The sequence below is a fragment of the Cupressus sempervirens genome, chromosome 7 (assembly GCF_028749045.1).
Source record: "Cupressus sempervirens isolate cs-2001-9-10 chromosome 7, ASM2874904v1, whole genome shotgun sequence".
Lineage (NCBI taxonomy): Eukaryota > Viridiplantae > Streptophyta > Pinopsida > Cupressales > Cupressaceae > Cupressus > Cupressus sempervirens.
This window is the reverse complement of record NC_143124.1, coordinates 409,412,317-409,435,841: the sequence shown is the minus strand read 5'-3', so window position 1 is coordinate 409,435,841 and position 23,525 is coordinate 409,412,317. Positions and strand designations below refer to the sequence as shown.

Below are 23,525 nucleotides of genomic sequence, written 5' to 3'. Positions count from 1 at the left end.
ATTATACTTGACAAGGAAACTCAAGACTAGCAATCCTAACAAATTCTATATCCTGAATTTTGAGATAAAAACAAAATTCGTTACCACAACTAGACTTTAATGATGACTCTAACATTGATGATAGTCATTGCTAGTGCCTATAAAAACATTGTTTACTATTGCACCGGAATTGCACCCATAACTATTAATTGTGTGTCTTATAAGTAGGAAAATAAAGTCAAATTATGAAGAGCCCATATAAAAATATAGAAGTAGGATACTAGGAGAGAACCCTTTTATGACCGTGGGCTGAAAGTGATTTTTATATTACAGAATATAACCAAATAAGATGTTTTATAAATAAGTGTATTTAAGTTTCTATAGCTTGAAAGTGATTGTTATATTACAAAACATAACCAAATAAGATTTTTTTAAATAAGAGTATTTAAGTTTCTATAGCAATTAGCGGATTACATATTTACTATGAAAACCTATTCAAACATTCAAACATATCGGAATAAAATTAGAGATCATCAGGGGTTGTTGCTAAGAGAAACCCGCAAGTGGAAAATAAGAAAATACACAAATTATCTACCATGAGATAACAAGGACAACTAGGATGAGAATGGAGTCTGATGATAAAAAGCAATTGTCGAAGCTGGTAACGTGCAAGGAACTTCATTTAGTGTGTGTTTGTTAATCCCTCCAATTCCTTAACCACAATGGACATTGCTAGTCAGCTTGTAAAATCCTCTTGTAACACCATGTCCCAACTTTTAACAATTTTACTACCTCTTCTTTCCCAATTTCCTCATCTTCAAGTCCTGGAAACACCAAATCTATTAACATGCCTTCCTCCACCTTAACTTTTAAAATTGAGAATAAGTGACTTGAAATATCTTTGCTTCGTTTTCGATGCTATTCCCATGCTAACACTACACCCTTCCTAACACTGCAAGACTGTTTCCTAACACTGCAAATGTTTTTTCTAAACTTCATGTTCTCCAAATGCCTCCTTGACCTCCTTTTATACTACTCCTATTGGTAAACCAACGGCTGAGATTGATTTACAATCGATGCTTGAGATTAAAACAACTTAACAACCCTAACCAAGTCTGTTTCTAGTTGTTTCCAAAAGTGGTCAATTAATTAACAAATATTTGTTTCTAATCTAACCAATTAGTTAGCAAAACAATTAGTTGCTAAATAATAACAAATGGATAAACAACTGTCCAAAGCTAACAAAACTAACAAGTTACTAAAAATGTATTTCACAAAGAAGACAGATGTATTTAGCTTTGCAGTTATGGTGATAGAAATTGTTAGTGGAAAACAACGGCTATGTGTCGCAATTATGACAGAAATGTGTCGCGACTGTGACAGACATAGAAATCGTAGTTATTTAGTCACAATTTATGACGTCTACCCTTGTCGTCGCATTTGCGACGCCCATCCGTCGCTCTACAACCACCTTATTGTCACACCAACCCCATCACAATTCCACTTCTTTTCGTCGACATTGCGATGGGGTTTCCGTCACATTTGCGATGCCCATCCGTCGCTATGCAGCCATATATTTTTGGTTTAGCTTCTAGAGTCGTCGCAATTGCGACTCCAATTGCGACGGGGTTGCCATCGCATGTACACCAACCCCGTCGCAATCTCTGGGGTTGCCGTCGCAATAGCGACAGAATCCCCAGCAATTGCGACAGGGTTGCTGTACATGCAATGGAAACCCTGTCGCAATTGTGACGGATGTGGAAGTTAAACCAAAAAAAAAATATTGACTCGAAACTAATAATTTTTAAAAAATTACTTGACCTTTAAATTACTATCCATAATTTATTGCAACATAAATAAAATAATTAAATACACTTTCTAAACTGTGACATTTTGTTTATGAAAAATAAGAAATTTTTAAACAAGCATATTACACTAAGATGTTTAAACAAAAATCTAAACCAAAAGTTCTCTTTCTGCCTACCAAAGCCATTAAAAAATTGAACTCATCTAACCAAAAATCCAAAAAATTGAATGTTGATAAATGATATGATCAAAGAATACATTCTTACAATATAAACAAGTAATTTTTTATATTGTAATAATGTATTCTTTGATCATATACCTTGTCTCGTACATTATCTTGTCTCGTACAATGTATTTTTTATATTGTAAGAATGTATTCTTTGATCAGAAGCATACCTTGTCTCATACATTATCTGCATCTTCCCATAATAGTTAGAATTGATCAACAAGGCACCCATCCACCATGGAGACACTTAACCTTGATGCTATGTACAAGTGAACTTTGGATAATCACTTGTCTATATTGTCGACGCTAGTGAGCTGCATGATGGACCAATGACTTGATTACTGGTAGCAACCATTATGTGATAATCATCATGATATGCATCGAACTTCATATGCATTGCCATCCACAGATATGCATCCACTCATGATACATACATTGTCGTCCACATAAATGCATCCATTTATGATGTTCCATCACATGCATGCATATATTCATGACACCCACACCATATATAGACACATCCATCTAGATGTAAATGCATCATTATCATGCATCATCCACATCATGTTATCATTGTCACATTATTGCATTCCAATCCACATTTCATTAAGCATCATATAAGTATGCACATATCTCTAAAAAAAGGAAAATCATCAGATTTAATACAACAATAACCATAGATCATAAGACTAATGAATCACCATACATCATTAGACTAAAGAAAAATATGATCGGCCATCACTTTCGATTCATATATCGGCCTTATAAGTTTACCATAGTACAATAACATACGCTGATAGTATTATCCACCTGGCAATTAGTGATTCATGATTAATAGCATAATCGGCTGGCAATTGTTAGCAATAATCACTCATGATTAGTTCACTGAATAATCATGAATGATTATTGGGTAACAATATAATTAGTAGTTGTTATGAAGGGTGGCATCTTTCCACCCGCACAATTTCATAGTTTGATGCACATATATATACAGGTCAATCAACTCTCCAAGAGGCAGTGAAGAATTGACGTTTGATAACTTATATATTCCCTTGCAGAAAGTGCTCGACTTAGGAGCATAGAAGGTTACTACCACAAACACTGGTACAAGTTATTTAACTGTATATCAGAGACAACATCCATTAGAGAAGCATAAACCATATTTTCCATATCAGAGACAGCTTCACAATCTAGAGAATCAGTGCATAAGCCATTCAAAGATATACCAGAGACAGCCTATCTCTGTCCATGAACACCATACCAATGTGTATTTGCAGCATGGATTAAATAGAGAGATCAGAGACAGCCCTTCAGGTTATTGGGCATATTTTTACATTGTTATATTTGGCACAGCCTTCGCTTATTTGTATGCTACATTTTGTACTGTACAAAAATTCAGCATTTGCATTTGGACTTACCAGGAAGACATTTCATTCTGATCATAATTGTGTATGCCTTTGTATATTTGAATCATTTGCATTATTTACTACTTGTTAATTAAAATTGGATCAATAAAACAATTATTTAAGTAGGAATTGTATATTTTTAGTAGTGTCTCATATATACCAAAAAGGGGACATACAAACACCTTGTATCTGGATGGCAGTGCTCGTGAAACAGTAAGTCTTAAGATAGCATTGTTAATTATTTTAAACAAAGCTTGTGAAGCTCTCAACTCAGCATTCCTTTTGAAAAAGGATTCTAACTATTCTCCAATCTTCATCAAGATATGTAGCTGATTCTACAAATGATGTTGAGAAGTCCACCGAATTGCTCCATAGGCTTCGTCATCCTCACCACAATCTTGGCTTATAGACTCTTCCTTTTGGAGGAGATTTACTAGTTCCTCAAAACTGAGACTATGTTTCATGACATTCAATGTTGTCACAAACGCCTTGTATCTGAATGGTAGTGCCTGTAAAACAATAGGCACCAAGATAGCATCATCAACTATTTTACCCAAGGCTTCTAAGGAAGTTCTCTACTATTCTCTTGTAGAGTACAAGAGAATATAGAAACAAAAAATTAACATTTTTGATAAAAGGATTTGAGAGATATACAATTTTTTTTCAAAACAAAATTTTACAATAATTCATTTTGAGATTTAGGAAAGAATTAAAAATAGCTCCCCACAAATTTAATCATATATGCAGGCTTCTAAGTTTTACATACATGTCTACAAGTAAATTGTTAGAGAAAATATAGGAAACCAATTGACGAAATAGGGGAGAGTAAGATGAAATGTAGCTTACTAATCACCCAGATTAATTCTAGAAGCTTGGCATTTTAGTAGTTCTTGGACTCTTGGGTTTTGTAATGTCTGTTGGGACCATGATCTGTGACTAAGGTTGTCAACCCACCTAGTTTCCTTTGCCTTGTCATCCAATGCCACTTATTCCATGATTCAACAACATAGATAAAGTGAGCCTACATCCTAGACAAGGTCCAAAAGTCCTAGATAGTATGGACCTAGTCCACCTAGTCCAAACTCATCGCTACAATTGACTCTTGCAAGTTCAAGAGGAGATGCAATATTTTTAAGATGTTGAAACTTTGGTATCATAGGAAGATGTCAATGCTATTATTTTAAAAACAAAGAGACTACTCAAACAGAGGCAATAAGGGAGCACAGAGTCACCACTTTATCACCTAAGAAACATTCAATCAATATCACATGATAACATTCAGTAACACATTAGATTCATAAACACACAACATTCATCAATATTTTGCATTAACACATAATTCATGAACATTCATTAGCACATAATTAAATTCATTGAGACATGAAATTCAATCATTATCAATTAAGGTATGTAGATGACAATCATTTCTTTTTTTTCTTTCTATTTCTTTTTTCTATGTAAGCTCTAAGAGGAGCATCAGTGTCATCATCAATTCCCCCCTCATCAGTTCTTTTCCCTGTTCTTGATGATCTCAAATTCATATGCTATTGCAAAGGGGGGTCCTCTGCAATAACAAATAAAATAGTTAAATTAAAAATAATTTATTTTAATTGTTACAAGTATTTAATTATTTTAAATAACATAACTGTGGCGCTCTTTACCTGATCTGACCACATCATTTTGTTTGGACTCAACGTCAACACGCTCATGAACATCGACGCCTCGATCCTCTACGGCTGCTATACAAAATGTTACATTAATCCAAACACCAATTGCAATTACATATAAAAAATTTAATAGCAAATGTATACCTCCACCACTGGGATGCACATCATGCGAACCTTCAACATTCACAGATTGTGTAGAAGGATCGTCAGGCTGCATTCCAACATCCTACGCATTGTTATCATTGCTTGCTTAACATCAAATAGACTAATTGGTAAAGTATTCAATTTGAAATAAATTTCATTTAGCTTATTTACCTTTGGCTCAGATGCATCATTATTAAAACCTTCCACACTAATTTCAGATTGTAGCCATTCAACCACGGCTCTATAGCCTTGTTGGAAGCCAATTCTCTTATCCTCTTCTGTGAGACATCTCTTGAACTATGAGCCCTGCATTTTTGTGTGGTATGGTGAATTTTACTTGCATTTTTTCATCAACCAATGGAGGGTAGTTAAAATATCAAAAGGAAATACAAAAGTTGCAAAATTTGAGGATCAAGAATACTTACAACTCGTGCTTGAAGTTTCAAAAAACCACCAGAGCCGAGCTTGTGTGTCCCATGCTTTTCTAGTCTTGCCTTTTTTGCCTTTGATGTGTCAGGCAATCTATGAAAGGTTTGAAATATGTTAGATAATATAAATATAGAGGTTAATTAGTACATAATTACATTCTAAAAAGTATCACATACCTTGGCGGTGTACTCTCTACTGGTGTAATTGTATTTTTCTTGTCAGCTTTATACTTTCCATCCAAAATCAGAGCCTGCCACTCAGCCTCAGGAACATAGGGCGGATGCTCGTACCTAGGGTTATCCCGTAAATTTTTTCTGTATTGGTCCCTAATATACTTCAAACATAAACCATATTTTTCAAGGAGCTTGTTTCTCTCGAATGCACGAGGTCCAAAGAGTTGGGTCATGCTCTCTAGAAGATCATCCTTCAATTTTTTTTCTTGTTGATTCCACCTTTTAAGTAAAAAAAAACATGTTAGACTCATAACTGAAGTGAAGCTACCTTTAATATAGTTCAAGAAATGGATGAAAAAGAAAACTATTCTAGCAATGATATGAAATCAAAATAGTGGTTTAGGGTTTTAGTTAGGATATGATGTTCTACCAGGTATGCATGGTGGGCCCGAATATTCGCAAATACTCATCACCAAGTTTTTTCCAAAAAACATCATTCCCTACAAAACAATCATGGGATCATTAGTAGATGAAGAGTGATAAAAAAATAAATTACTATTATATCACTATAGAATAATAACTTTAAAGTGCTTGGAACTTTGGCTACTTTTAATGGAATGCCTTCATCGTCGCTAACGATCAATATGACATCCTTCACCGTTCCCATGCTAGGAACATAGGAACATCCAGGGAATGATGCTGCAGCTCCTATTGCAAAAATTTTCATAAGTTTCATAAGTCCAGATAAAATAACCTGTTTTAGATAAATTGTTGCAAAGAGAAATTTGGAGATATTTATTGCAAAGAGAAATGGGTTTTTTACTTTATCTACATCTGCAAGGATCACCCTCTTTTATTATTAGTTGTTCCAACAATCAACATCAACTAACTAATCAAGTCAATTCAAAAGAGACATCAATTCAACCATCTCCTTGCTCATTGGGCATTAAGGGTTGCCCATCTCCTAAAATGCTGAAAGTATCCTTGTACATACCGATAAAGTGGATAGTGATACAAAGATAGTTTAAAGCTCTGATCCCTTTGGTTCTTCATCATTAAATGACTAAATCTATTATTTCAAATTACATCTAAACACGTTATAAATTACAAATAAATTAAAGAAAAGTATAAAAAAAACAACAATTATGCTTACCCTAATCTCAAATGAAAAGAATGGAATCAAATTTATAAAGGTATTTCACTGTTTGTTTCTGTCTCTGTTGATTGGTGCCCACATTTGTGGCACTGCTCAATTCTATATTTCTAGCTGTAAGTAATCAAACTCGCCATTTTTTTTTTTAATATATTTTAACAACGAGTGTTGGAAAACATTAGTGACTTTGAAAGGGGCTTCATTTCATATATTTTGCGGCAAAGGTGTTGTCTCTTGCCATTGTTTAACTTTACCTAATCTTTGTACCCTTCTGCTAGAGATTGTGCTATTTTGCAGAATACTTGTGAGATTGCACACATGACAGATTTTTTAGCTAACCTATTAAAGAGGCTAAATCTTCAAAGAGAAAATAAATTCTGGGTCCCAGATTCAACTCTAATCTGTTCTGCAGATTCTATAATACATCCTGCCTTTCACCTTGGCATTTAATGCCTAATATCAACACAACATTTTATTGACTATTTTGTTTCTAAGTTCTAAAGCTTTTTATTATTTTAAGCTTTCAAACATATCAGTTTCTCCTTTATGATTACATTATGCTATTTGCAAACTAGGCACAGCTTCTCATTTGTGTTTATGTTAGGGAATGTCATTTCATTTGTGTTTCTGTTTGGGATAAGTCATTTCATTTTGTTTATGTTTAGGATAAATCATTTCATTTGCTACATTTTGAATATTTTAAATGTAAAAATGAAAGATATTGCAAATCAATTGTTCCTTTATTATACATTGACACCATGTGCATGATAAAAGAGAGAAAAAGAGGGATTTGTGTACCAGTAGATGGTGCAACAGTCGATGCTTGTAAACTACGTGTTGTTGACTCAGCAGTTGGAAAGAGATTTGTGGTTGTCCTGGATGGAGGCGGTGTCATCATAGGATCTGAAGCTAAAGAATAAAATTGTTAGAGCGTGCATAAATATAGAACGCGTGCATAAATTCAGTCTTAATTGCATGTATTGTCAATGATTATGATAATTTCTATCTATATTCAATGGAAAACACAAGTGGGGAATGGAACATGCGATCTACTTGAACCACCTACAGCACCCTCATCATGGGAATGGGGCTCGAAATCACGCAAAAAACTCTGTAAACACAACACATCCATATTTTAATTAATGGCATAAAAGAGCATAACATAAAAACTATTATTGAACTCTTGTTATAATTAAAAATTTCATTAATACTTACTTTTAAAGTTTCTGAGGTGTGCAACAATTCAAATGCCCTATTTTTTTATTTCCTGCGTAGTAGGCTTAATGGTTACCAAACGTATAATTTCTCTGCCAATTTTCTTTAGAAACTTTTTAATCGAACCGATTGGGTCATCGGTCTTTGCTAAATCAATATAAAATGGGTCCTCCTCAGGGGTGGACTGCTGAGGGAGTGCAGGTTCCTTTCCCTCCCTCCGACCACTGGCCCTCTGTGACAACAATAGTATTAGTATTATCAAAATTACTCCAAAACAATGAAGAAAACAACATTAAAAAAATAACATTTTGCTTCTATCTAGTTTGCACAATTACAATGAGTTTTACCTGCTCATGTGTAGATGAGCCGGGAACATCGCTAGCATCCCTTCCAGGCGGTTGCTCCATATTGTGCCCCTATGTCAAAGATCAAGTATAAAAATGTTAGCCAAAAATTTATTGACTAAATGGTATGTTGGAATCATTGATTAGAAGTTGGTTTAATAGTATGTACCACCCCCATGGTAGTAGCCTCGTTTGTATCTATGCGGTTCAAATTGTAATCAATAAGAAGCTCTTCCCCTACACGTATTGATTTTATCGCACAGATGAATACATGATTTCCCTCGCGCACCTCAAATATGCAATTGGGTTGCTTTATAGTTGACCCGGGTCGTGTACTATTTATAAAACCCGCAATATTCCCTGTTGCTTTTGGCCTTCCATCAATGTATATAGCCACACTTTTACTTTGATTATTGTCTTGCTGCTCTATATAATTTGTCGAGAGGGCATACCTACGCATACTTTTTTTATATTGAACAATATGCATCCAACTTTTGTAATCATAACATGGTCCAACATACTCCATTAGTTCAGAAACTTTGTTGTAAGACACCTTTATGCTGTCCATAGAAAATAGGCCCAAACCATGTAATGATGATGGTGCTATGTGATATATCCTCTTGTTAACACAAAAATCAGTGTTTATTGGAGGAAGTTCCTTGGGTACCCAATGTTTCTGTAGATGTTGGTAACTCAAGGGCACGTCGATGCCACCTTTCGTCTCATCATCATAAGAACATGACCCCCCTTGAGCAAGGAAAAATTTCATGCATTTATTGAATTTCCTTCTAGTCCTTTGACCTCTAGTTAATCTCCCTGTTCTAGATAAACTACATATCTCGCTTTCCTCTTCTATTCCTATATTTCCCTCACTCGAGGAAGACACTTCTGACAAATACCTATTCGTTGCTACCTGCAAACGGGAGAGATCTTAGAAGACATCAATCTTACTATTGATAAGTGTATTAAATAGATCGTCTATAAGGAGTATTGACTTATACCTGTCAATCCATGAGACTATGCGGGATGCTCTTGGAAGGGGTTCAGTTTCCTACAAATCTAATTCAATTATCATGAGTATAATCACATCATAATCATAATCACATCCATCATAAGCATCACATAAAAATTAAAAACATTAAAAGTTACACAATATAACACTTAAATCGAGCTCACATTATAGATATTATTCTAGTTACAACTCCCTTTTATAGATATTTAATGAATTCCCTTTTCTAAACTAAAGACTTACAAATGCTTTTGACCTGAAAGAAAATAAGGCTCAATACATTCACGCATCAATATGTGTTTTAAATAGTTTTATTTAATTAATTTAGATTAATAGTTAATTTAGATTAGCAGTATTCTATTCTATTTCTATTAGCATACCTCTAAATTTCATCATCATCATCCTCGTCGTCATCATCATCATCATCATCATCATCCTCGTCATGATTATCATCCTTGTCATCATCATCATCATCCTCCTCGTCATCATCATCATCCTCACCATCATCATCGTCATCGTTGTCATCGTCATCATCAACATCATCATCATCAACATCAACATCATCTTCATCTTCATCATCATCATCAGTAGCAACATCTACATCATCTTCTACTTCTTCGATATCTTCTTCTTCCATCGCATTATACATTATTGGCCTTCCTCTCGGTTCATGTCTAACAAAAAATGACCAACCCGGTTTATGTGGAACCTCTAAGTAAAATACCTGCTCACATTGGCTTGGAAGAACATAGGGCTCATCCCCAACTGGATCAAATGACCTTTTATTAACCATTGTAAATCCATATTCATGTTCAATAACAGTTCTATCAGGATCACTTGGATTAAGTCGTAGCCTGTACCATTTGACAATGAAGAGTACTAATTTGAAGGAACTAAAATCACAGTCTAGTATATCATCCAAAATGCCATAGTATCGATTTTTAGACTCTCGAGGATGTAAGTCGTTTCTAGATGAAATATTAGTCACTTGAAAGACTGCAGTTATTCTTGAATCACAAGTTTTCTTCGTGTCATCCAACACTTTGACGCGAAATTTTTGACCATTACAGAACATAGCCTTGTGGTGTTTAACCTGCAATAATATGTGAAACATGTCAAAATTATTGTATCATGAGTTGATAAACATACGGGTGATTAATAAATTTGTACGTACCTGGAAATCTCTTAAACCACATGCTAAATCTATTTCCCTTTGCGTAACATTGGAATCTCCATTACGATGAGCTTCTTTAACCAATGAAGATACACCTTCCCATGTTAATGTCCGACCAGAATGTTGACATCGTTCAATCCATACCGTCATCCAATCAAGATTGTTTGCAATATACAAATGTAGTGCATCCCACTCTCGAGCACCTTTCACTTTCCTTGATGTACCTTTCCCAATCAAGTACTCCCCTTCTAATATTTTAAAAGGCTCAAGATCCCAAATCCGATCTACATGGATATTTGATGCAAACTTAGGAAGGTATTCAGTAATGTACACCATAGTCTGGTATACCGTATATCCCTCTACCATAGAACCCTCAGGATGTGCTCTTTGTCGAACCAAAGCCTTCAAAGATTTCAAGTGCCTCTCAACCATCCACATTGACCTACTGTGTACAGGTCCACGCAATTCAATCTCCTCAACTAGGTGTATGAGATAGTGTTCCTGTGCATTGAAAAAAGTTGGAGGTAGACACTTTTGCATTTCATACAGTAAATGAGGAATTCTTCTCTTCCAATAGTTTATATCTTCTTTATGGATTTCTTTAGATGACAACCACCTACATTAAGAGATTCAAGTCACAAAAAATATATAGATACGAGACTTTACAAAATAATATACAATAGATTACATAGCAAGAAAAACAAATCATGAATATAATAAATATATACAACAAATTGAACAGATATTACTGCTTACCTCATGTATTTTCCAAGATCGTATATCACTTGTTTGATGTTATTGTTGAAGGGCTCTGGGAGAGATAGAGGAAGCACATACTGCAGTAATTATAAACCAATCATTTCATTGTTTTCTAACATAACATAACGAACAATACACGTAGTTTATGAATATATTGTAAATACAAAAGAACATAACTTACCTTGATGAAAGTATGCCAATCATGCGTTTTGAGCCCTGGCCCAAATCCACTTTTTTTTGATATGAGATTGTTTATGTTCGCAGCAAATCCTGTGGGAAATCGAATTTTTCGTATGACTTCTTTTATGGCATCACTTTGTTGCTCCGTTAATAACCAAGGAAGGGCACTTATATTAATCTGATCTCTGTTGCTATTTGAGTGAATGAAATTCTTCAATGCATGATTGGATTCATGAATGTCATTACAAATTTTGACAATTTTTTCTTTGTCATGCCTTCCATACAATATTTTCCACAATGTCTCTATTATATTCTTTCCAATATGCATAGAATCAAACAAATGCACAATTTGTAAGTGCTCGTAGTAGGGCAACCTGCTAAATTGTCTGGGATAGCTTTTTAGTCCCTTTGGAAGGTTGTCAGTACTGCCTTGACGACCTTCACGATCATCAATTACACAATTAGTAAACAAAAATCACAATAGAAATATATAAATTACAAACATAAACCATTACGTGGAATGACATTACCTCGACGATTAATTCTATTATATTCCAACTTCCATAGGCGAGGTGTCATTCTTCGTGGCTTTGATGTAGTCTCTTCTTTCCCATTGAAAATATGTTTTTCCGTACTTCGATACTTATGATTCCTATGGAGGAAGTGTCTACACTCATCAAACACCTACTTTCTTAAAATTTTTGAATGACAAGATTTCATTTTTGGACCACAAACTGGACATGCAAATTTTCCCTTTGTTTGAAGACCTACAAGATAATGATATAATTGGATTATTAAATATGTTAATTTTTATACATTAATGAATTATCGTGCGCAACTTGAATTCACTATAACATACCACAAAAATGTTTTAGCCCTGGGGCATCATGTATTGTCCATGCAAGTATTGCATGGAATTGAAATTGTCTTTGTCCTATTGGTCTAGACACGTCATACATAGTGACACCGTTCCATAACTCCACCAACTCGTCGATAAGAGGCTTAATATATACATTCATATCTTTAACTTGATATTTACCTACTTGAATGAACAGTAACATTACATAATTATTGTGACCGTTTTACTGCAAGATTTGTAGGTACATGTAAATTAATAAATATCAAATGATAAGATACTTGGAACAATCATTGCCAACATAATGTGCTCCGTCTTTATTGACATCCACGGAGGAATGTTATTGTTGATAACAAAAATAGGCCACACGAAGTAAACAAATCTCATCTCTCCAAATGGATTGACACCATCTACTGCCAATGAAAGCCTGAGATTACAAGGTTCTTCTTTGAAGTGTTGCCACTTTTCCTCTATGTGCATAAATGCCGAACAATTCGCAGGGATTCGAATAATGTCATCTTGACTTCTATTGCGTGCATGATAATCCATAAATTGAGCCAAGCTACTACACCTGAATAATTGTCGCATCCGTGGAATAATGGGGATGTAACGAAGAACCTTTTGAGGCACCTTTTTTGTTAGTCGATCTGTTCGATATCTACTCATATGACATACAGGGCATTGTGTTGCAAATTCATGTTCTTTATAATATATAATATTATCATTGGGACAAGCATGTATTGCTTGATACTCCATTCCAATATCTTTCATAATAGTAGATAATTCTCGATATGAGCGAGGTAGAATATTTAATGATGGTAACAGAAACTCACCTATCAATCTACAGGAAAAAAATATAAGTTGTTAATATAAACAATATTAGTGGTACATTATTCACCCTTTGTTAACTATAAAGACATATATGACATACCTTAACATACGTGACATAGTTATGTTGGATAAACCACTCATAACCTTCAAGTTCAACAACAACAATACAACAGAGAGGAGAGTTGTTTGGGAGTCTTTATATAGGGGCTCATATGCGTTCTCAAGTAGAGGTACATCGAGGCTATCATCATCATCATCATCAGATATGCTTGGACTAAATGTGTCATGGATCAATGTATTTATACCATGATCTTCAATTGTGTTTTCTAGCGCATGATCGTCATCTTCCATGGGATCATTGTCTTCAGCTTGGATATTTGCACCTCCATGTTCCTCCACTTCAAAAACTATATTCTTCGAATTGTTGTGGTTCATATCATGTACTTCCCTGGGGAGATCAACCTATATAAAATTGATTAACATAAATAAACCATGATCATCAACTCATCATCAAGTGATTTCATATATAAATAAATTGTTAAAATGATATAATGAACGAATTACCAATGGATGATAGTCATGCCCCCCTTCAATGTGACCATTCTCCCTGCAATGTCTCTTAGCTGTTTTGATTAGCAGTCTTCTACGATTTAAGCCCTTACAAATTTTGCAAGGACAATAACATTTTCCATCACCTTTTCTTTTCAAGTTAGACCACAATCTAGTGATTGTCTCCCCGTTTTGTTCTTCACTTATATTATTTGACATGATCGTTCTTTGCAGAAGCAAAAATCGAGCTATGAAAACTTTGGTCTACAACTTTCACAAACTAAGAAAAACTGTCAAAAGTACAAAAATCTTCTTAGACCTAGCTAAATACTTTAATATTTTAAAAAATACTTTCCTTGACTTTATTCCTAAGACATTTAATCCAATCACCTTTTATAACATTCAATCAATTGCTCTAGGCAAATTTCTGGATAAGATTATTTGTAAAACTTTGACCAATCGCCTGAAGGTCTTATTTCAAGAGACCTTACAACATTAAGCCACTAAAAAATATGCAATTTTCATACCCAAGCGCGTGGCTATATAACTCGTGCAACGGCCTTCTTGCTTAGCTATAGAAGCTCTCCAGCAATCAAATCATACAAGCTACAAGGCCTAACAACAATTTCAAAACATATAAGCTACAAGGCAAGACATATTATATGACATGGCAAAAGGAACAAAATTTACAAGTGTTAGCAAGACATATTAAATGACATCATAGTGCTAGAGAGATCACAATTATATGAGTCTAGATTTTGATTGTAGTCTTTCAAAATTGTGTATGGACTATGGTAGTATACGCATTACATAAAGACCATTGTTATGATAGATTATAACATTTTCATTTATGTTTTATGCATGTGAAGAGGAGGATATTGCAAATTGGAGCAGTAGGAGATCCTCCACACTATCTGGTCAAAGATAGATCTATTTGGTTGGGGCTTTCCTATAATGGTAAACCTTTGGCTTTAACACAAAGTTGTTTAGCCAAGGCTTGGAACTTAAAGGGGATCTCGTTGATACAGGACATTATGGATGGTGGGCAGCTAAGGGAGTGGGAGGATATCAAATACAGATTTAACATTCCTGACTCGCAGAAAAAGACATATACCCTTATTAAGAAAGCAACGCTTAGTTGTAAGCCAAAAGAATTGGTAGATGCTAATGGATTCTTAAAGAAGTAATATTAAATGGATTAATGGTAATCTATTGTCAGAAAGTACTACGAAAAATGTTTATCTTTGTATGAAAAATGACTCCTCTCTCATAGCCAGGGTGTCTCAGTGTTGGGGGAAAATTAAGCCTTTTTCTATTTGGTCTTTTTTCTTTGAATACATGTCGAAAAGTAAAGTAGAGCCAAAAAAAACTTTGTTTCAAGTGGTTGCTCTTATTTAAGAAGTTAGCTCTTGGGAAAGTCCTTTCATCAATTGGTCTTGCTCCTATGTGTTGTAATATTTGTAATGTTCATGAGTCTTTTGAGTACCTATTTTTTGAATGTTTATATGCACGTAAGATATGGTCTATTTTTTTGGGGTCTCCATGTAAGTAGAACTATATTAATAGTTTTTCCTAGTAAGAGATCCTTCCTGGATATGTGGATAGATTTGATTCTAAATTCAATAGTTTTTGGTTTGTTCTAACTATTGCGGTGTTATGGATTCTATGGAAGGATAGGAATAAAGAAATCTTTCAACCCGAGAGGAGTAAGCTTCCTGAGTTTAATTTTAAACTCACCCATTTTAATATTATGTCACAAGTATCATTGGTTCTTCAAATCAAAAGATTAGAATTTATGAGGCTAATCTGTGAAGGGTGCTTAATGATAAAGAAAGATTAATGATAAAGAAAGATCAAGTTCAAGCTGCAAACTATGTTTCAGGATTCCAATCCTTCTTGGCTCCAACAGAAATGGATGAATTGAACAAATATATTAGTGAATGTCAGTTGCAAGATGTCCCTCAAACTGAGCTTCCTCAAACAGGTTGGGAAAATATGTATAATCAAGAGGAGGATCAGGTTGATGTTGTTCAATCCGGTTGGGGAGCTGATCAGCAATCTACTGGAGGTTTAGTCCATAATCATGAAGAGTAGGGACTAGTGTAGCATGATGGTTGGAATACAATGCCCAATCAAGATAATAGACAGAGTGAAGTTGATCAAGTGGCTCACCCAGAGGTGTCCAACGTCAACGATGGATGGGGTCAATTTCAATAGTGAATTTTCAGATTATAAATTTGCTAATATTTTTAATGAAAATGGATTGTAGTCTAAGTATAGCTAGTTAAAAAGAACTGATACCATCACCCCCTAATTTTGTAATTGTATATATTCAAGTGGGTGTGAAAAGTCCTTTTCTTTTTCTTTTTCTTTTCAAAACTCTGAACTCGTGATGTAGATATTTATTAAATTGTCTTAATAGAAAATATATATATTATTATTATTGATAAATAGTTAGAATAATAAAATTATTAAAAATAATAATAACTCTAAAAATAAAAATAAAAATAAAAGTGAAAATATATGAACTTCAGGATTGAAAAAATTGATTGGCGAAATTAATAAAAGAGAGATGAAAACAAAGAGGGAAACTTAGATTTTAAATGAAGGTTTTGTATTTAAGAGTAATAAAAGTTTTAAGTCTTCAAATGTCGGCCGTTATTTCTGAGCTACATTATTTCAAGACTAAGATTCGGTTGGCATTCTATTTAATGACTTTTTTGAAAGACAATTTTTCCAATCGCTGACGAGTGATTATTTTACAGGACAAAAATCGAACAGACTGTGAAAACCACGAATAAATCATAATACAATTATTCGCCAATAATTGTTTCTGTAAAAATGCTTAATTTTGGCTAGATAGATGCTACAAAACTATATTCCTAAAGGCCATATCACCTGGATTAGAAAAGGCAGTTCAAATTAGAAACCACAAAATTTAACAGCGGATATCTGTTGTTTGATTATTTTTTCCTAACGAAGCTTATCTAGACGAGCAATTTGCAACTAAAAAGTTCAGACCCACAGTGGAAAATGTGCGATCTTTGTGAAATAGAAGAGGAGACTTGGAAACATACATTCATTCTACATAAAATTTAGATTTCAAAAAAAGAAGAAACATTTACTGTAGCATCACATTGCATGAAGAACAAAATCAGGAAATAACTCTGTTAAGAATTTCAAAGAGGGTAATGGAAGTTGCAAAGGAGATAATGAAAGGAGTTGTCTTCTTAGAGAGTATGCACTGAAATGGTTCAACTCATATATCTCTAGGAAGCGCACTTTTAAAGAGGTTGAAGAGGAAGCAAATAACATGCAAAATGCAGAGCAAGATCACATGAGGAAGAGGGCAAGAAGGGATATAGATGATGGTAGCTCTCACTTTAAAGAGGTTAGCAAGATCTATTGTTCTTTTCTGTAAACATCTTCTAAATGCAATCACCACTAAATGTACTGTTCATATTTATAAAAGAATGAATACTAAATATGTAAGAAATATCTCCTCCATATGAATACCTATTTTACTTCTAAAATTGCTAAAAAGTTATAGTCTCCTTTATTCCATGAATATTTTTATTGTGCTTGTAAGCACTACAGAATCTAAGTGGTTGCCCATACAGTTTCCAATTACAGGTTGACGACAGGTGGGCAACACAACATTTTCCCCTCCATGATTGCCTTTGATTCTAGCTATTTGAGATAAAATATTGGTTGTTGACATGATACAATTTGCATCTCAACTATTAAAAAGTGGGAGACGCTCTTATATGCCGTTGAGGATGAACCGACAAAGGACAAGCTCTGACTTCCCATTGGGTAATTTTGGTGCATTTCAATCAGCTACTTAACAATTCAATCAAATAAATTATTTATTTATTATATTTAATACATTTAGGCTAAATACATGGGTGAGAGGTCATAAATTGAAATCTTATAGGAAACATGTATGCACGTCTTCTTTGTAACACAGTTAAATAGTTCTTTTGAGAAGTACCGAATATGCTTATATTGCTGTAAGTTTCTATAAATCCATGTACACATTACTTGATATCATAGATTATAACAGAAGTGTTTTCTTTCTTTCTTTTGATTGCAGTTATCAAGAAACCAATGGAAATAGTGAAGTAGGGGGTTTTGTTGGCATATGAACTTCTAGTGTCGCAACAATCTGGAGTGGCAGCTCGTAAGATATTAGAGCATGTGGAGCAGTTCCAGTCATTTTCTGAAGGAAAATCTTCAACTCATTTAAAATCAAATGATGATTGTCAAATTTCATCAAGATCTCTAGAACCTTTGGCTTTGACAATTAAAGGTACATCTTCCTCAAGATTTTTGGGCATGTATCAAATTTTAAATCTAATTTTATGTGACAGTTTTGTAATTCATTTTTCAATCCAATTGTAACTGTATTGTAAACTGTTAATAGCTCAATTACAAGCCTATAATCTAAAAACAAAACATCAATTCTAGTAGAGCTCTAAATCAAATACATTAATATATAATAATTCAAATATACCTTCTCACACATTGTTCGAATAGACTCCATTGTTCTCCAATCCTTCAAGACCTTGTACATTATTGTATTGTTTCAGCATTAAATACTAACTTAAAATGACATGAAAGAAAAATATTGTTGATTGATGACACAAAGAAGATAGAAAAATAATACTAATCATAATAAACAGACAATGATAACATGCCGGCAATAATACTTAATGTGATTTTTTAAATATCAACACACTAAAAAACCTCCATTTTACATCTAAAAGTATATTTAACAAGAAATAAATTTTCATTTAATTTTTTCCTGCATTTGAACAGTTTATATTTTATTTATTTTCTAGTAATTGCTTCTCATTTGTTCCATAGAAAACACAATACCAGTATCAAGTTCAAACGGACTCTCTACATTAAATATTGCAACACCTTCATTTTGTATTAGTCATTGCAACATCTGCCTTGGACCTATTGGAGCATCATCTAGTATCACTAATGTTGTTGAAAGTATTCCAATAGTTCCAAAAGAGATGAAATGCTTTCAAATGTGTTTATCAGATGTATATGGGTTTCTTGAAAAGACAAAAGGTTTTCGAATGTGTTTATCAGAGGTATGTAAGGTTAATAATGGACTATGTCCCTAATTTTCCCCCTTTCTCAACTTCAAAACCCCTATTTTGTCAAATTTGTCCGTTGAGCGAGACCATGACTACACAGGGGTTGCAAAGATCTTGAAGAAATATGACAAGACAATGGGAGGCGGGTTATGGCAGCCATTCATCCAGGAGGTTCTGTAATAGCCATTCTTTACCATAGAGCTTCTCTCCAATCTCGTCAAAAAATGTGAAGAAAAATCCTCGAATTTGAGCAATGTCGCATGCTAGAGAGCATTGCGCGTCCGTGAAGCATCCAAGGAAGCATTTTTATAGAGCGCGAGCTCACATCAATCCTCTCAGTGATTCGCACTTTCCTGTACCTCTCTGTTCGGCTCAATTTGATTATGCCGACCATTTCCCTTCATATTTCTCCAGAAAACATCTCCAAGACAACAAATCTCCAGCACCTAACCCTAATGGCGAAGCTCAAGAAGAACACGAAGTCTCAAACTCTAAGGATTTGAAACCAGCAAACGCATGTTCTGCCTCAACTGGTCAAGAAAAGAAAATTCGGTTTACAGATATTGGCTGCAGCTTTGGTGGGCTTCTGGTGCAGCTTTCACCCATTTTCCCATCGACCCTGATGATAGGCATGGAGCTCCGCGACAAGGTAAGCGAGTATGTTAAAAAAAGAATTTTGGCTTTGCGAAAAGTGAATCCGGGCCATTATGATAATATCTTTGTAGTGTCCCTACTAAGTTTGTTTCCAGAGCATATAAAAAGGAAAAAGGAGCAGAAAGAAGCAGCAGAAACTTTTCCATACCTTGGGTGCTCGATTTGGCGATTCAGAGGCAGCGATAATTCTCAACGGCAGCGGAGCTCGATTCGACGGCAACAAATAATGAGCAATGCGCCTCTTTTTTTTTTGCCTTATAGCCCGACGACGTCGGAATTGCGACGTCGTCGGGCTATAAGGCAAAAAAAAAAGCCAAATGCAAATTGACGTCGCAAAACACTCCCAAATCTATTAGTGAATGGGGAATATCAGCGGGATAAATTAGGAGGTTGTCGAAGTTCTGCCAGTAAGAGGCAAGGAATTTTGTATCTCTTGATTTGCTGAAGTTTAATATAATTTCTCATCTGTAGAACTAGTTTTCCCTTAGGTGTTTTTCCAAGGACAATTTGTCTAGAAATATTGTGTTGCGCATTTCTTTCTGTATTTTATAAGTGAAGTTGCAGTTGTGTTATTTTTCGATATTAGCTGAAAATTTATTTTCAGCAGTTGAATAATCGTTTATGATAGGAGATTAATAATCAGTGACTGCAATAGTTAAATTTTTCACATAACTCGAGAGCCATATAACTAGGTGTCCCTCTCATCATGGTTATCACTTCACTCTGCTCTCTGTTAACCAGCTTTGTCAAGCCAAAATCTGAAACTTTCGCATTGAAATTTTGATCCAGGAGAATGTTCTTAGGCTTGATATCAAAATGAATTATCTTGTATGGGCAATCTTCATGTAAATATGTTAATCCTCTTGCAATATTCACTACTATTTTGTTTCTAGTCTTCCAGTCTAGCAAATGTTGATGCATATTGTTGGAAAATATCCACTTATCCAGAGACCCATTTGGTAGATGCTCGTATACAAGCATTCCATGAACCTTTTCCGCACAGAATCCCTTCAGTCTTACTAAATTAAGATGATCAACTTTTCCTAAAGTTTCGATTTCTACCCGGAATTCCCTTTTCCCTCGTCCTGCTCTGTCAAGGAGCTTCACTGCTATCTTTGAGGCATCAGTGAAAACGCCTTCGTATACTGAGCCGAATCTTCCGCTTCCCAGCTTCATACTAAAGCTATTTGTAGCATCCTTTAATTCCTGGAATGTGTAACGCACGGGTAAGCCTCCTGGCCAATCTGCCTGATCTTCCTCCTCGTCATCTTCATCCTTTTCTTTCCGATGTCTGCTCTTTCGACACTTATTTATCCATGCCCACAACAAATATTGACAGAGCTATTGCTCCACCCACAGAAGCGCAACTGATAACAACCACTGAGAACTCAAAGCCCTTAGACCTTGGCTGGATTTTAATATATGCTGTGGAATTGTAAAACTCCTCTCCTAGATGTATAGTTTTCATAGAATAGATATTGGATTCTAGATAGCAATAACCCATAGAAGAATTGGTTCCGTAACTGAAAAAAGAAGCTTTGAAGGAGTAGTTTTGGAGGCAAAGTGTTTTACATTCTTCCCTTGACACCAACCCTGGCGTTGAAGACTTTTCATATAGATAAGTAAAATAGCCAACGTGCCCAAGCTCCAAAAAGTGATGACCCCGGAGCCTACTAGTCTGTGAGCACGCCAGTGGAACGCGCGGAGCACATCCATTATTAAGTTTTGTGACATCAATCGGTTTGAACGCATTGCCATCTCCTGAACAGTTGCACTGACCGTTTCCGCAGACACCATAGTCTCCGCATGCTCCTGGAGATTCACACTCTGGCACTGATATCATGAATAATGGCGCAAAGACACCGCATGATCTTCCTACCGTTTCTTTGACTAAATACGCTTGCAAAATCCCTTCTGAATCCAATTTAGTGTAAAGGCTGCCTCTGGGTGTCGCTACATTAAATGCTGGGGAAGGTTGTCCTTGAGAATAATAATTGCTGGACTCATTGTCGAACTGGGTATAAGATAACTCCACATTTGCAGGTTCCTCGGGAAATCTGTAATACATTTGAGCCAGTGCAGTGGCTGTAAACATAGCGAAGCCATCGTGAAGCAAGGTACAATAGAAACGACCTCGGCTTGTATTCTTTGGAGAGATATTTGCAATAAGTTTCTGTCACACCTTAAACTTCTGCCCTCGCAAACGGGTATCAGTTGGATAGTCAAAAGACTGCCAGATGATTATACCAGAAGTGTTATAGAGAACAAGATTCCCAGAATCTTGCATCGCCATCCTTAGAAAAGCGTGGGTAGAAGTATTTGTAGACCAGACAAGATGGTCATCTGAGTTCCGTAGTACAAGTTCTCCCAAGGTGTTGAGTGTTAGAGCTGCGTTTTCTCGCACCATCTGGTCTCTGTTTGAGCTCCACACCATTTGCATATCAAACAAGCTACCATCAGTGTCGTAGACAAGAAAAAAAGTTGCGAATAGGTAGTCCGTTTCACAAGGGCTGCCATGGCAGAAGAATCCACATCCAAACTGCAGAGTCATATCATTATACGAGGTGTTGCTGCTCCGAAGGATCGGTCTGACAAGTGCATCGTTGGAAACAGAGGGTGTCAGGAAGTCTAGGGACTGGAAATTGTTTGTCCAAGTGGTACCTCGATAAGCAGCTGTGGGAATAACAGCGAGGCTCTCTGCAAACAGTGAACAGGATATAAGAAAGAGGGGCAGAATTAGAGAAGGTAGAGCAAGTGACGAAGAACAATCCGTCGTCATCATTTTTTTAAGCAGCTGTTTTGTCCAAGACAGGGACCTTCAAAAAAATAACATGTTCGAACGAAAGACGTTTTGAATTTAAACAGCTTTACTGGTAAATGCTACGGAAGAGAGAAATTAGGTTAAACTATAACGTCAAGCTCAAGAAAATCAATGTTCTTGAAGTCGAAGTGTAAATACGATGGGAAAAGTATGTCTTACGAAGTCTTCGGGGGCAACCGCTAAGAAAACTACGTACTCGCCAATAAATAGAATGGCATTTGTTTGACTTCCGTCAAGTCAAGTGTATATCTATTTCACCCAGAATTAACGGGCCCAAGCGAACATATAGTTGTTGAAATAAGTTAATTATGCAAGCCGGATTCTAATTGTCCGCACACAGCAAGTGAATGTAGACATTCATAAAATAAATGTGCAGCCGTGGTATTGGCTTCAATCCTATCAATGGGACGCAATGTTTGATAAAAAAGGACACTGTGTTTGAAATAAAAATGAAGTGTTCTATTGGGAAGATTCACATTAATGTCAATGGGCTCTTAGTTTACTGGTGAAGTTGAATGGCTCACAAAGAGCCCACTAGGGATCAAGTCTTGTTGATTGCAAAGTTTGAAGAGATCATAAGGGATGAGGCCAAGATTGCCTTGGGCAAATTTGGCAGCGTGGATGCTCTTTAGTCCTTGGCTCTTAGCCGAAGATGTTTCAGGCATGCGTGGGCCCGTATCGGGTTCCAAAAACTTGTTTGTGGATGACCTCCATAAAAAAAAAAAGATTTACATTAATGTCTCCTCTTGTCGAGTATTAATAGGCTGTTGTTTATGTTAGCAATAAGGTGTCTCAACCTTGTATAATTCCTATTCTTATTATTTGTTTTGTAAAATATATTTCTTGCAAATAATGTTCATGTGTCGACATCTTGAATTGTGTGCAAGGAGATCATGACTAAAACGGTTATGACGGATTCCTATGACACGTAAGAGCTATGTTAGGAAGATTCAATGATAGGTGAAGACATGTGGCAACTAAGATATTTGAGTACTGTACACTCTACCCCAATAGTGGGGTTCAGGGCATCGGCACG

General features: G+C 35.3%; 1 protein-coding gene and 1 pseudogene across 1 annotated transcript; one reads left to right on the top strand and one right to left on the bottom strand.

Moving 5' to 3' along the window:
* Positions 1–593: 593 nt before the first annotated feature.
* LOC149547270 (G-type lectin S-receptor-like serine/threonine-protein kinase SD2-5) lies at positions 594–22,447 on the bottom strand (annotated as a pseudogene).
* LOC149547271 (tRNA (guanine-N(7)-)-methyltransferase-like) lies at positions 19,268–19,996 on the top strand. Its single transcript, XM_089793642.1, has one exon. The coding sequence runs from the start codon at positions 19,268–19,270 to the stop codon at positions 19,994–19,996; it is 729 nt and encodes a 242-aa protein (XP_089649768.1).
* Positions 22,448–23,525: the final 1,078 nt, after the last annotated feature.